Raw genomic sequence first — 16,637 nt, 5'->3', positions numbered from 1 at the left:
GTTCACGATCTTCTTTTGTTAATTCTGCTATGTTTCATCAATATATTTCACTGCCTTGATGAAAAATAAGTTGCATTTTAGTTAAAATAGTTCACACATAATCGATAGAGTGAATTAGAGTCAGAGAGGCGCCCTTTTCTGAATTCAAAATTTTCCCAAAAGAATATTTTCTGTTACGATAATATGTTTGTATTTGGATCATAATTAGCAGGTTATTTTATGTTTCTAATCAGAAAACACTTGAAGTGACTGTGCTTATTTTTTGTATACATCATTTACTCTAAAGTCTTATATTTTGTTTCAGTACTCAAGAGCAAACAAATTTACTTACAAAAAATTTTTAAGAGAACTTGAAAATAGAATGTTTCATACCCATCAGATTTTGTCCTGGGATCCTGGCAACTATACGTATTATAGAAAATTAAATTTAAATATTCCGTAAGTTCTCAAGAAAAAACTTTAGTTGCACTTTCTTATCGTGGAATATTCCATATACAAATTAATATACAAAGTTTCCCATGAGATGGATAACGGACCTATATGTGAAAAGCAAAACACTATCACAAAGTTTAAAAATTCATAAACATGCTTTTAAAAATTTTATTATTCCATTTAAATACAGTATTCTTTTTTTGTGTTTGTCTTTGGTAAAAAAAAAATTTGCAAATACCTACAAAGTAACAATGAAAGAGAGAACACTGGAACAAAGAGCTCTACTGTATTTTTTTGTTGTTGTTGTTGTTAATTACGTAGCAAGTTAAAGCATGGGTTCCTTTAAAATACAGAAAATCTTTCATGTTTAAGAATTTGATCACCCTGAATATAAATAAATTTAGAGGTTTCATATAGTAAAATGCAGTAAGTTCTGAGAATATTAAATAGACTAGTTGTCCTATCACAGGGAATTGTCTGAAATAATGAATAGTGGTCAGGGCCAAAGTATTTACCAAAAGTACTTTTCCTAAAGCAGAAATGACCTCAAATTATTACATAGGTATTTGGCCCTGATACTCCTACTGTGGTAAGCTATGTAAACAATTTAAGTATAATTTGGAAGCCTAGGGTGGCAGATATTTTTATCCATCATAACTAAAGCTCTTTTCTCCTTTAGCAACTGAAAAGTTTTAGATATTTGTCCTCATAGTCTTGGTAGGAGCTGTGGAATTCTATAATTCTGAAAAAAAAACCGCTTCTATCTGAATGATGTAGGATCTGCAGCATCACAAATTTAGGGAAAAGATGAATATAAGCATTAGGATGAAGCAGATTAGAAAACACGTAGCTAATGGTATGAATAAAAAAATAAAAATATCACTTGAAGGACTGAACACTGTATTTACACTAATTATACAAAATTCAGGGTATCCACACTCAAAGATAGAGTTGAAAAACAACTCTATCATGTCTAGGAAAGACACAGAAACTCTCCTCATATCCTAGATATGAGGACTTTGACAGTATGTCATGTTTTTTCATTAGTACTTTTAATGGAGTTTTCTTTTGGATTGAGTGAAGTTGTATAAGATGCACTGTCTGCAACAGCAACAAAGAGAATTCACATACCAACAAAGGACTTTATTAGTGCAAATTCATTTGAATATTTGCAAGCATATATGATAGTGCATTTCAAAGCAATCTAAGAGGCAATACATTACATAGGAAACTGTCTTAATATTTTCATTCTACCTTGCAGATTTCTGGAAATATCAACAAGCAATAGTCCTGTCTTAAGCACAGAATTTAAAATAAAGTTTACCTTCATCACAGACAAGAAAACAAAAAATTATCGGCCTTATAAATTTTAGTATGAGTACTTAAATTAGGTACTTCACAGATTTATCTTCATTAATTAATGCACAAAAGTAACTGGTATTTATAACAAATATAACATTGTGTTTAAATAGTTCTTTAAAATATACGTTTACTGGTAAGTATTTTTACATATATTTAAATTAAAAATATAACATTCCTTCATATACACATGAGCTATTTCAAAAAATGTGAGTACCCTTTTCATGTGAACATTTTTAAATAAATATTTACAAGAGAGTAATTTTCCTATCCGAAGACAATTCCTGTTTCTCTCTTATTCAATAGATGTTCCTCTCATTTTTTCAGCTAATTCTTTTCTCACTTCAATGTGTTTTTCTAAATTTTGCACTTCATGTGGAAGATTGATGTCCCAAACAGTCAAGCAAGACTGTATCTCTAGAAAAAGAAAAAAATGAAATCATGTTTCAAAGATCCACCATAAAACATTCTTATTTTATTTCAGTTTGGCTTATGTATTTTTAGTTGACTTAGATAAATGTATATATATACACAGCTATAACTAATGCACTAAATAATTATTTATAAAAAACTGTACTTGGACAATTTTTATAATACATTATAGAAACTACTAAATTTCAAGAAGAGTGTAGACATTTAATAAATTAACATTTCATAATCTAAAAGAAATAAAGCTTTTCAAACACTGTTCAAAATTAAACATTATGTAAATATAGGTAAGTTGTAAAAAATATTCACATTTAGTTTAAGGTTGAGCTAGTGATTGACACCTCTACTTCATCTGAAAATATAAATATTTAACACTTCATATCACTTGTAATTTTGAAAATTTACACCTAAGTTCTTTATACTATAAACTACCAATTAAAATTCCTGATTATACCATATGTAATATTTTCTACAAATTTATAAAACACATAATATGTTACCGTCATTCATGTCATTGCACTGTTTGGAATACAGTATCCTTTTAAATGTTACCTTTCTGCCGTTGTGTACCTTCAGTACTTTTCCGGTTATAGCCCAATACCAGCATGACATTTTTAAGGCTCCCTTTACAAAAACAAAATATAGAAGTTTTCCATTAAAACTATATATTAAGCTGGTCTGAAAAAAAGTAAAGTTGTTCATAGTCTAAGACACAAATACCATGGAACTGAATTCACAGTTCTATTTTCTAGGTGATCCTTAAATTATATTGAATAAAGATCAGCATTTTAAAAAACTAACAAAATCTGTGATCCACTCCTTGCTGCAATTCTTAATTATGTGAGTCTGAGAAAACAGCTTAACCTTTCTATACAATAGGCTTAGTATTTATACATTACCCTCCCCAAAGTTACAATGTTAAATGAGGTAATGTGTGTGAAAAGTTCTTTGGATACGGTAAGGTACAAAGATGAGTATTTAAATGGACACTTAGATGGATGGATATACTGATACTATGTCAAAATATCATATTTTCTTCTCAAATTATTCACTAATTTATTCAACAAATTTGCATCAAAAGTCTTCTATGTAAGTCCTAGGCTAGATACTGGGAATAAAGGGGTAAACCAAAACACACTAACCCAACCTGCTTGGTGTTTATATTCTAGTGAAGAGACTAGCATTAATGAAAAAAAAAAAAATGACTATGATCACAACTATGCAAGAAAGCTGTTATGGGAACCCAAAGTGGGAACTTTGACCTAATCAGTGTTGGCTTCTCAGAGGTTTTGACACAGGAGCTAACATTTCAAACCGTATGAGTTAACTAAGCATAAAAAAACTACTTTAACTAAGCAAAGAAATGAACAGCACGTGCAAATCCCTGAGGCAAAATATAGCACAGTAATTAAGAAGAACTGGATGTTCATCTAGATGAGGAAGATGTGGTAGGAATGTGGTAGATGATGGAGGCAGGAGAGGTACAGTGAAGCCAGCTCATGCAGCACCTTGTAGGCTATGTTCAAATTGATCTTTATTTTAAAATCAAACTGTAACCTATTGAAATTCCACTATAACTTCAGTTATAAGCAAGCTATTTGGGTCCCAAAGTACATACAATTCAACTAGAGAATGCAACCACTTTGGTAGAATAAGACTACGGAGACAACTCATTGAGATACCTACTGCTCTGCTTGTGTGGACATGTATCTTAATAGTTCGCAGTCTATGTCCTGAATGGTACTACCTAGGTTTTCTTCTAGGGTTTTTATGGTATTAGGTCTAACATTTAAGTCTCTAATCTATCTTGAATTAATTTTCGTATAAGAAGTAAGCAAAGGATCCAGTTTCAGCTTTCTACTTATGGCTAGCCAATTTTCCCAGCACCATTTATTAAATAGGGAATCCTTTCCCCATTTCTTGTTTCTCTCAGGTTTGTCAAAGATCAGATGGCTGTAGATGTGTGGTATTATTTCTGAGGACTCTGTTCTGTTCCATTGGTCTATATCTCTGTTTTGGTATCAGTACCATGCTGTTTTGGTTACTGTAGCCTTGTAGTATAGTTTGAAGTCAGGTAGCATGATGCCTCCAGCTTTGTTCTTTTGACTTAGGATTGTCTTGGCAATGCGGGCTCTTTTTTGGTTCCATATGAACTTTAAAGCAGTTTTTTTCCAATTCTGTGAAGAAACTCATTGGTAGCTTGATGGGGATGGCATTGAATCTATAAATAACCTTGCACGGCATGGCAAGGACTTCATGTCTAAAACACGAAAAGCAACAGCAGCAAAAGCCAAAATTGACAAATGGGATCTAATTAAACTAAAGAGCTTCTGCACAGCAAAAGAAACTACCATCAGAGTGAACAGGCAACCTACAGAATGGGAGAAAATTTTTGCAATCTACTCATCTGACAAAGGGCTGATATCCAGAACCTACAAAGAACTCAAACAAATTTACAAGTAAAAAACAAACAACCCCATCAAAAAGTGGGCAAAGGATATGAACAGACATTTCTCAAAAGAAGACATTCATACAGCCAAGAGACACATGAAAAAATGGTCATCATCACTCGCCATCAGAGAAATGCAAATCAAAACCACAATGAGATACCATCTCACACCAGTTAGAATGGCAATCATTCAAAAGTCAGGAAACAACAGGTGCTGGAGAGGATGTGGAGAAATAGGAACACTTTTACACTGTTGGTGGGATTGTAAACTAGTTCAACCATTATGGAAGACAGTATGGCGATTCCTCAAGGATCTAGAACTAGATGTACCATATGACCCAGCCATCCCACTACTGGGTGTATACCCAAAGGATTATAAATCATGCTGCTATAAAGACACATGCACACGTATGTTTATTGCGGCACTATTCACAAAAGCAAAGACTTGGAATCAACCCAAATGTCCATCTGTGACAGACTAGATTAAGAAAATGTGGCACATATACACCATGGAATACTATGCAGCCATAAAAAAGGATGAGTTTGCATCCTTTGTAGGGACATGGATGCAGCTGGAAACCATCATTCTTAGCAAACTATCACAAGAACAGAAAACCAAACACCGCATGTTCTCACTTATAGGTGGGAACTGAACAATGAGATCACTTGGACTCAGGAAGGGGAACATCACACATCCGGGCCTATCATGGGGAGGGGGGAGCGGGGAGGGATTGCATTGGGAGGTATACCTGTTATAAATGACGAATTGATGGGTGCTGACGAGTTGATGGGAGCAGCACACCAACATGGCACAAGTATACATATGTAACAAACCTGCACGTTATGCACACGTACCCTAGAACTTAAAGTATAATAATAATAAAAAAAATAGTTCGCAGTCATTAAGAGCATCTAATTCTAACTCCTTCTGTGCAACTCTAATGTCTATAAACGAAAAATAGGTGAAGGTGCTAGAGAAACACATATTCCTCTTTCACACATACTTGTAATGAATCTATTGTCTTCACCATGTTCAAAACATTCATTAATTATCTGCTAAAATTACATAAATTCTAGTTTTTTTCAGAATTAAACCCCATAGTGTTGTTTTTGTAAACTTTTGTATATGTGCTATTATTATATTCTAAATCAAATTATCAAAGGAAGACACAAATATATTTATGAAGAAAATACATTTTATGTGCTATCACAATTTCATCATATTTAAATAGAAAAATAGAAGCAAAAAAAGACAAAGTTTCAGTAAAACATGATTTGTCAATATTTGTAGGTTGTGTGGTTCAGCATGTATTGCTGCAAGAATAAAGATTTGTTACAGAATGAAAAACCAAATGAGATTCTTTAACAAGCGTGGGAGGCTAGACTATGATTAAAATAAACATTTTCTTTATTTTCTTTGCTCAAAAAGTGAAATATATTCAGCACTATGTATTTCCCATTTTTGCCTTAGGCAAAAAGGAAAAAAGCAAGTAAGACCCAAACTGAATGTTCAGCTGCAGTAATCTGCTTCTCTTATGGGACTGAGAGCATTCACTCCCTCCATTTCTGTAATGACCCTATTCACAATTTACACCAGTCTTATGTTTCATTGTGTGAACCTCCAAGACCATCCAAATGACACTGGAAAGCGCAGAGAAAAAGTAAATGTAAAATAAAGGCATATTTTATAAGACTTAGAGAATATGAAAAATATCTAAAGGAAAGAAACTTGCCTAGCTGTGCTGTCATCATGACTCTGACCGAATCACAAAAGTTGTAAATTATACGTATAACTCGACGAGTTGAAAGATCCAGGAGTAAAATATGGCCTCCTCCAGTTCCTATCCAAAGAGCAGTGTTCTTCTGAAGGCAGAGAGCTTTCACTCTCCCAGAATAAGACATTTTGTGTTTTGATTCCTTGTTTACTTTTACCATTACCTCCCTAGAACCATAAAGTATACATTAATAATTTTACCACCAGTTAAGAGATAAATGCTATTTATATATGAAAACATAAATAACATTTTAAATTATGAAAACATGACACCACACATTATGCATCATTAAAATTATACAAAGCAAATTTTGCTAAACACAGAATGCCAAAGAGCCACATTTCTTTACTTAAAGTATAAATTATCAAAGACAACAATAGCCCTTCATTTTCAGGAAATTATGAATAAGAGGGATACAATTTTTATAAATACCAAAGCTATCTAATTCAGTAAAAATAGCATGCATGTGCCCAGGATAAAGAAAAAAAAGTTAGATTCAAAAGCTTTACATGAAGTCTCAGTGTTACAAAGGAATATAAAATTATAGTCACTCACATGTAAGAGATATTGATACAAACCACTGGATTTTTTCCCAGAACAAGTGAATAGTCTAATTCACGACCAAAATGAAGTGTCCAGAAATAAAAGAATCCTAATCGTCTTGGCACTTCAGGAAGTAAGGAACCCTTTATCAAGAAGACCTGTTGGTTCTTCTGAACATAAACTGTGAGCCCTTCTCACAATCCAGAGAAAAACTGTCAGATGAATCTAAGAAAGGAAACTTTGAAGTCTCCTTTTACAGATACAGTGTGTAATCTCAAATGTTCTCAAGAGTATCATAGATCTATAAGGTAAAACCAAAACAAAATAAAAATATAAAGTGGCTAGCAAATAAGCTTGAAAATGGTCTTGTTTCTCAGCACCAGCACAGAAAGAATGTGCTTGCTATGGTTTTGTCACTCACGGGCTGCATCAGACTAAGCACTATGCTCTCATTCTGGGGTCTTGATCCCAACTCCTTAGTTAGTACCTTGCTGAGTCCATTGTGTTTCCCCCCATATTCGTCTATTATTTTGTGACTCTTTTTCTTTAGAGCAGATAATCCTGGGGCCCATAATTTAATTATAAATAGTGTATTTGACACTGTGACACAACTACATCAAAGCTAGCAGAGACTCCAGTATGCTCATTTTCAATAATATACGATTTTCATTCGAGAGCATTCTTTATAATACCATGAAAAAACTATGCATATTATGCTATTTTTTTATTTTCCCAAGACAAAATGTTCCTGATTTGAAAAGATGGTGCTGAGAAGCATTACAAATTTTTTTCTGCATTTTTAAAAAATTCTCTATTCAGAGGCAGAAAGGAAGACAAATCCTTCCTCTGCGACACATGAAGTGCAAAGATAATTCTTTTGGAAATAAACTTAAAAACCAATGAATTAACCTTAAAAAGTGCACACAGTCTATTAGTTCGCAGAGTTTTTCAGTTTTCTTATCCCACACTTCCACAACAGGGCTATTTTTCTTAGCAATATAGAGAGCAGTGTCTACCACCACTGTTACGATGTTGGAATCACTGAAAGCTGCATAAGAAAACCTACAGAGAAAAAAAACAGAAAGTCATCACTATTTGTTTTATTCTTAAAATTTCTACGTGTAATACAACCTTAGTTCTTAATGCATGTAAAAACACTATTTTGAAAACTAAACAAGCTAGACTATTGCAATTATTTCATATTCTTCCCTAACAATTCTGAATTGAATATATAACATGCTTTGGTATTTTACATACTTTTGGTTACTTTATACTAATTTCTCTTGATAATAAAATAAAGATTATGTCCAATGTTTACTTTGGTCTTACTTTTAGTTTCAATTCTATGTGGCTCTTTGTAGAATTTTATACTATATCTAAATTTCTGAAGGAAATATTGTAATATCTGTAACTTTTGAATGTCGTTGCAAAACTTTGTTTCATGAATGCTCAGAAAACTAAGCATTAGCCTTTTATATCTAGAGTTATAAAATATAAAATGTTGAAAAAAATTTAGTTGCAGTGTCTTCAAATTTTAAAGCAAGGCATATCTTTGCAGTTGAGCCAGTCAAATTATAGGAAACAGAAATCCAAATCATCCAAACATAAACAGAAAGTAAAATATTTGCCATTTTCCCCTTTTAAATATAAAGAAAAATTACGAACACCTAAAATATTTCCCTTTCAACCTAAGGCATCTGACATTATACATATTTCACAAACAGATTGGCTACCATGGGCCACATCAACACGGCAAACTCCTACTTGGCCTTTGAGGATTAACTTAAATGTCAGCTCTTCTGGATTTCTTCCCTGACCTATCAAAATAGACTAACCAATCCCTTTTCCCCACTGGTGTCACTGTCATATTATAGACCTTATTAAATATAAAATTGTCTTTATTAGGGCATCCCTCACGCTACATTATGAGTGTACTTTCATAAGGATGAGGACGATGTATTTTCTACATAACCCTCGTCCAGTAAAGAGTTGCACAGATAAGCACCTCTGATATACCAAGCAGTCTGTGAAGTGGGGGGATAGAAGGCACTACAGTATGAATGAACAACCAGGAATAAGTAAAAATAGTCAAAATTGCATTTAAATCAGATAGATAACATGAAAATACCATAATGATTCAACAATCATTAGTACATCCTAGAGCAGGAAGTTTTTTTTTTCTCCCCCTTTTCTTTCTATTCTAGAAAAGGAGATAAAAATGTGATGTGTTGTCAGAGAGCCACTACGTTTTAGGTAATGCCTTCCTGGATGTTTGTTGTATTTAATAGAAAATAGTTCCAATTAAGACAAAGTTTTGCAGGGAATTTTTGTATTTTATAAAATACTTTTGTGTGTTATCTTGCTTGATCCTTAATAAAAAAAACATAAAATATGACAAATCTCAATGTTTTTAATTGTAGAAAGAAACATGTACAAATGTTAAATAATTTGCTCAGGGTTCCATGACTACTGACATCATGCTTGCCGACCTAGTACTAAAAACATGTTGCAGATCTAGAACTCCAAAAGTTGTGCAGTCTTCTGGCTTCAAAGGCAGTTATCTTTCATTACCCAATATGCCTCTGAGTCGGCGTGTATTGACAATGATGAGGGTACTGATAATGAGGCAACCTCTGATTTGTGATGTGATGTCTGTTTCATGGGGTAGAGATCAAGGCCACAGGAGATACTTGTTCAGAAGAGAGCAAATATTTCTCTCTAAGTGTTTATGCAACTAGGTCCCAGTCTCTTTTTGGGAGATGAACATCTTTGAGAGCTTGATCTTTATGGATGCTCCCTAGTAAAGCATCTGTGCTCCAAATCTTATATGGAACTTTAAGGAGTTAATTGATAATCATGAGCCCATAAAATGACCTATGAAATAAAAAAATAAACTGGAGGCCCTTTCTTTTTAAAGGTTTTCAGGCTTGTATAATTAGGTTAAAAGTGGAAATTATAGGAAGGGGAAAAAGGATGAAAAACTACCTATCGAGTACTATGCTTACTTGCTGGGTTGTGAGTTGAGTTGTATTCCAAACCTCAGCATCACTCACTATACCTTTGTTAGCAAACCTGCACATGTACCCCGGAGTCTAAAATAAAATTTGAAAAATAAAAATAATAAAATACATTTTTACGTTCATATTTTAAAAAGTGGGTGTTACAGAATGCAAATGAGTTGATCTAAATGTTACCCACATACTAGTAAACAAATATGTAAACACAGAAATAAAAATCCTCATTCATGGGAACTTACAATACATTTCAGTCTGCAGTATATCTTAACTTCGAATATACTTTAGAATCACTTGAGAACCTGAAAAAAAAACAAGTCTGCTCCCCATCCCAGGCTTAACTGATCTGATTTAATTGGTCTGAGGTAGGGCCCAGGTATCATTATTTTCAGCTACCTAGTGGTTTCTAAATGCACAGCCAATGTTGAAAACCAATAGATTTAGTGGTATTAAGAAACTACTTTAAAAAAAATACAATTATAAAAGTAAAATAGCTATTGTGATGGAAAGCAATAGATGCAATGGAAGTGGCATTCAGAGCAAGTGGCATTTGGACTGAAATAGGCAGGGTGCATAATAGTCATCCAGGTAAAGAGAATACTACATTCAAAGGCTGGGGGTGAAAGGTAACAGGTTATCTTAGAGATCTGAGTCAATTTCAGTTTGGGTAAAGCACAGATGACAAGAAGGTTGCAAAATATGAATCTAGACAGCTAAGCAAGCACTGAATTATGAAGGGCCCAGTAGGCTATCTTAAGGAATTTGGACTTCATATAAAGGACAATGGGATGCCACCAAAGGGTTTTAAGCAGGAAAATTGCATCAGATTGATGTACATTTTAAAAAGGTCCCTCTGTCTGCAATGCTGAAAATAGGTGGAAGAGAGTATAATCAGAGGATGAGAACTGGATGCTCTTGTTAATGTGGCCACAGATGATGGATGGCAGTCTGGCCTATGGTAGCAGCACTGAGAACAGTGAGAAGTAGAAAGATTTGAATAACAATTAGGAGGGTCAAGTGGATAAAGGGAGCAAAAACAAAGGAGTCAAAGATTACTCCCAAGTGCCAATCTTGGGCAATTAGATGGATATTGGGAAACTAGGATATTCTCTAAGGTAGGGATTTCTGACTCAAAGCTAATAATAAGAATAATAACAATAGCTAATGTTTATTGACAGCTTACCAGGTGCTGGTCATTACGTTAATTAAGTTCCATATATTAATGTTCTTATTTACTCCTCCAAATATCCCTTTGAGATAGAGAATATTACAATCCTCAGGTAAGAGATGACTGAAGATGTGAAAGGTTATTGCCCAAGTTCACAAAACCAATAGATGGCAAAGCAATAGGTGAACTATGGTTTATGCTCTTATCCACAATCCTACACTGCTTATCACTGAGGAATGTGATAAGTAAGGACCAACTGCAAAAATCTGATTAAAATACAACTGAAAAAAACATACTTGAAAGAGGTTTATATTAATATTTTATTTTATTCTTGTTTGAAACTGGTATCACTAACTTGGTTGTTAGTAGACATCTGTACAATTATCAAATCTAGAAACAACTTGAGACAAGCAAGAATACTTGCTGTCTATCTTTCCTACAATCAATACTTAATGGAAATTACTCAAATTGCATATGTAAAGTCCATGAATTTGGCAAAATACAGAGTTGACTGTCTTCCAATTTCATGTCTAATTTGAAACACAGATAATAAAAATTGTTTAAAAATTTATATTGATAGATACTACTAAGATTACAATGGGTTTACATATTTTATCCCTAAAAGTGATTAGGCTGAGTGACTTTTTAAAGATACCCTTCTGCTTTTTGAAATTTTTAAAAATGAATGTTTAATTTTATGATAGAAATAAATTATGCACTTTAAAAGATCTTCCTTATGAATTATCAACAGTATTATTAATGATTATAAGGAATAAACATAAAGATAATGACAAATTACTTGTACAGATAAAAAATAACTTACAGTTGGCTTGTTCTTGTCTCAATGAGTTTCTGAATGGTGAAATCATTAGAAAAGGAGAAAATCTTTGTGCCACATCCTCCCCACATTACATTTCTTTCTGTTGAATTTGTGGATTCACTCAAACACATCAATGGAGTACTGACATTTCCTATATTTAGTATCTTCAAAGGAGCAGCTCCTTCAAGCTTTGCCAAAAAAAAGAAAACACACTCAGCAAATTGAGTATCCACAGAATAAAACACTAAAAATCTGTGCTTTCAAAAAACAACTTTCCATCTTAAATGATTAGAGATATTAAAATTAAACCTCAAAAACCTAAAAAGATTCCATCAGAAAAAACCTCTTAGTTCTGATAAATAAGGACAATAAATGATTCAAAACCAACATACAGAAATCAGTAGCATATCTACACAAGAACAAAGTAGCTGAAAAATCAAGAAAGCAATCCCACTTAAAGTAGCTACAAAAAATTAATAAAACACCTAGGAATAAATTTAACCAAGATGATGAACAATCTCTATAAGGAAACCTGAAAAACATGAAAGAAATTGAAGAGGACACAAACACATGGAAAGATATTCATGCTCACAGAGTGGAAGAATTAATATTGTTAAAATGACCATACTACCCAAAGCAATCTACAGACTCAATGAAATTCCCATGAAAGCTCCAAAGATATTTCTCACAAAAATAGAAAAAAAAAATTATAAAACCAAAAAAGAGCCAAAATAGCCAAAACACTCCTGAGCAAAAAGAAAAAAGCTGGAGGCATCACACTACCTGACTTGAAAATATATTACAAGGCTAGAGTAACCAAACCAGCACAGTGTTGGCAAAAACACAGATACGTAGACCAATGTAGAGGACCCAGAAATAAACCCACATATTTAGAGCCAACTTATTTTCAACAAAGGCACCAAAAGCATGCATGAGAGAAAGAAAACCACCTTCAAAAAATCGTGCTGGAAAAGCTGGATATCAGTCTGCAGAAGGATGAAACTAGACCCCACTCTCTCACCATTTACAAAAATCAACTCAAGATGGATTAAAGACTTAAATATAAGACCAGAAGCTATGAAACTGTTAGAAGGAAACAGGGGAAACATTTCAGAACATTGGTCTAGACAAAGAGTTTATGGTTAAGATCCCAAAAGCACAGGCAACAAAAACAAAAATAGACAAATGGGACAATAATAAACTAAAAAGCTTCTGCACAGCAAAGGAAACTATCAACAATATAGAGACGATCTGTTGAATGTGAGGAAATACTTGCAAACTATTCATCCAGAATACACAAGAAACTCGAAAAAGCAACTCAACAGGAAAAAAAAAAAAAAAGAAGAACCCCATTGAAAAGTAGGCAAAGGGCGGGGTGTGGCGGCTCATGCCTGTAATTCCAGCACTTTGAGAAGATGAGGCAGGAGGATTGCTTGAGCCCAGGAGTTTGAGATCAGTCTGGACAACATAGTGGGGTCCCATCTCTACAAAAAATAAAAATAAATAGCCAGGTATGGTGGCACACACCTGTAGTGCCAGCTACTCATGAAGCTGATGTTAGAGGATCACTTGAGTGCAGAAGGTCAAGGCTGCAGTGAGCTATGATCATGCCACTGTGCTCCAGCCTGGGTGAGAGAGCGAGACCCTGTCTTAAAACAAGACAAAAAGTTGGCAAAGGATCTAAATAGACATTTCCAAAAGAAGACATAGTAATGGCCAATGGATACATGAAAAAAAAAATGCTCAACATTAACTAATCATCAGTAAAAATGCAAATGAAAACCACACCGAGATCTTCTTCACCTAGTTAGAATGGCTATTGTAAAAAAGACAAAAAATAACATGCTGGCAAGGATGTGGAAAAAAAGGAATGCCCACATGCTGTTGGTGGGTATGTAAATTACTATACCCACTACAGAAAACAGAATGGTGATTTCTCCAAAAACCTACAAATAGAACTACCATACAATCCAACAATGTCACTACTGATACTAATCTAAAGGAAAAGGAACCAGTATATCAAAGAGATTCCTATATCCCCATGTTTATTGCAGCACTATTCACAATAGCTAAAAAATGGAATCTACCTAAGTGCCCATGAATGAATGAATGCATAAAGAAAATGTGTGTGTTTACATAATGGAATACCATTTGATCATAAAAAGGAAAGAAATCATGTCATATACAGCAACATGGATGGAACTGGAGGTCATTATGTTAAGTGAAATAAGCCAAGCACAGAAAGACAAATATCACATGTACTCACTCATATGTGGGAGCTAAAAAAGTTGATCTCATGGAGGTAGAGAGTAGAATGATAGTTATCAGAGGCTTGGAAAGATATGGGTGTGTGGGAGAAGGGGAGGATGAAGAGAGGCTGGTTAATGGGTACAAACATAGAGTTAGATAGGAGGAATAAGTTCTAATGTTCAATAGTACAATAAAGTGACTACAGTTAAAAACATTTCAAAATAACCAGAAGAGAAGACTTGAAATGTTCTCAACACATAGAAATAAATGCTCATGGTGATGGATATCCTAAACACCCTGAGTTGATCATTACACATTCTATGCATGTAACAGCATATCACATGTACCCCATAAATATGTACAAATACTATATATAAAAAAATTTAAGTCATATTCAAAATATTATTGTTACATTCAATCTATTCTTTTTCCCCATGTAAAAATTACATAAGAAATAACCTAAGGGTTATTATACTCTACTTCCATGTCTCTCCTCAGATAATAAGCTTTTTGGTAATAGGAGAATGAACGGGTAGGAAGTAGAGTGAATATACGGAACCAAAGATGAATAGATGGATAGAGGAATAAATGCTTTAATGACTAAATAAGAATCTGAAGAACACAAAATTAAATGATTTATTCAATGCTTAAGAAAAAGTTAATGGCAAGTCATATTTAAAACTTAAGTATCTTTTTGGTTTTTTTTCCCACAATATATTTATAAGGAATTATCTTATCTGCCTCAGATACAAATCTGTACAAATTGAATTATTTCCATTCCTAACATTATCAATCAGATGTCATTTATCATCTTATTCTTAGTTCACTCATATAAAATATACAGTCAATCAGCAAGTATTTTCAGAGGATCTACTGTGTGCAAGACTTTATGAAGCAATACAAATATAAGCATAATTTATGATTTTTGCTCTCACAGAGTTTATAATCCCTTAAGAGGGGGGTGAGATATATATAAAACAAAAGACTTAAAATAAATTTAGATGTAGAATGCATTCAACATTTACCTTAACAGTCTTATCTTCAAAAATTGCTAAATTGCCATCAGCGGTTCCAACCAAAAGAAAATTTTTTTGTTTGCTGAAAGGAAAAATGTTGAAATTGTTACAAAAAGAACATGTACGTTGACTAAAATGGCCTTAATGTTCTCCTCTGATTTATTAAACTTTAGATAGACTTCTCAACTATAAACTCCTAACCTCCCTTTTCTTAGAGTATTTACTTTAGAAGACTTGCAATTATAAATTCTTTCTCTGCCCCTTTTCCCAGACTCTTTCCAGTTTTATACCCCAGGAATGTCTTTTCCAAGGACTTGGGAGCCATTCCTTTGAAATGTAATTATCAAGAAAGAGGCCTGGTGCGGTGGCTCACACGTGTAATCCCAGCACTTTGGGAGGCCGAGGTGGGCAGATCCCCTGAGGTCAGGAGTTCGAGACCAGTCTGGCTAACATGGTGAAACCCCGTTGTCTACTAAAAATACAAAAAATTAGCTGGGTTTGGTGTTGTATGCCTGTAATCCCAGCTACTCGGGAGGCTGAGGCTAGAGAATCGCTTGAACTCAGGAGGTGGAAGTTGCAGTGAGCCGAGATCATGCAGTGCACTCCAACTTGGGCAACAAGAGCAAAAAGGTGGGTGGAAGGAAGGAAGGAAGGAGGGAAGGAAGGAAGAAAGGAAGACTATTCTCCAGTGTCTGTGGGAGGATAGGAGCCTACCTTCAAGAAGGGACAATTAGCAAGCACAGATGGCCTAATCACATTGACAACTGCTCCCACTTCCCCGCAACAAATCCTCAGGTACTTTTCCATTAGCTCACCCCTGCACTTAAAACTCTCCCACCTTTTGTTTCAGTGGAGTTTAGTTCAATCAGATCTCTCTCCCCTGTTGTGATAGGCTTGAATAAAATCTTCCTGGCCCGATCCTATCCATTGAAATTTTTCTTTGACCATATTCAAATAATTTCAACTCCAAAACTGCCAGTGGAGTTGATATTTCAGGTACCAAAAGCAGGCTTCACATTTTTCTAATACTTTTTTTCCAATACTAACTTAAACCAGAGAAATATATGGGGTATAATCTTAATGCCTCCTGGAAATCATCCTGCCCCAAATATTACAGACACCAACCTACAACTCACACCTGAAATTTTGCTATGTAGATATATTTCTTTGGGACAAGAACCCTGCAACTGATAAGAGCTAAGTCATTTTCACCAATTCAGAATTTATTAATTCATTTATTTAATTTTTTTCTTAATTTGATAGACAATTGGTATGTTTAAGCCTGGCACACAATGGGCTTATACACACACATACACACACACACACACACACACACACACATTCAAAGAATGAATGAATGAGAATTTATCCTTGAAAAGGCC

The 16,637-nt window shown here is 34.0% G+C and overlaps 1 protein-coding gene across 1 annotated transcript in view; it reads right to left on the bottom strand.

The window, feature by feature from the left end:
• Window positions 1-586: 586 nt before the first annotated feature.
• The window catches only part of LRRK2 (leucine rich repeat kinase 2), a 146,806-nt gene continuing 130,755 nt past the window's right edge, over window positions 587-16,637 (bottom strand). Inside the window, exons 46-51 of the mRNA XM_023182780.2 lie at window positions 15,265-15,337; window positions 11,993-12,177; window positions 7,897-8,049; window positions 6,403-6,611; window positions 2,773-2,844; window positions 587-2,208 (exon numbers count right to left, since the gene is read on the bottom strand). Of these exons, the coding sequence (XP_023038548.1) occupies window positions 2,087-2,208; window positions 2,773-2,844; window positions 6,403-6,611; window positions 7,897-8,049; window positions 11,993-12,177; window positions 15,265-15,337 (814 nt within the window). The 3' untranslated portion in view covers window positions 587-2,086. The remainder of the gene's footprint in view (window positions 2,209-2,772; window positions 2,845-6,402; window positions 6,612-7,896; window positions 8,050-11,992; window positions 12,178-15,264; window positions 15,338-16,637) is intronic.

Source organism: Piliocolobus tephrosceles, chromosome 10 (genome assembly GCF_002776525.5).
Source record: "Piliocolobus tephrosceles isolate RC106 chromosome 10, ASM277652v3, whole genome shotgun sequence".
Lineage (NCBI taxonomy): Eukaryota > Metazoa > Chordata > Mammalia > Primates > Cercopithecidae > Piliocolobus > Piliocolobus tephrosceles.
The sequence above is the reverse complement of the archived record's forward strand: the minus strand, read 5'-3'. Positions and strand labels throughout refer to the sequence as shown.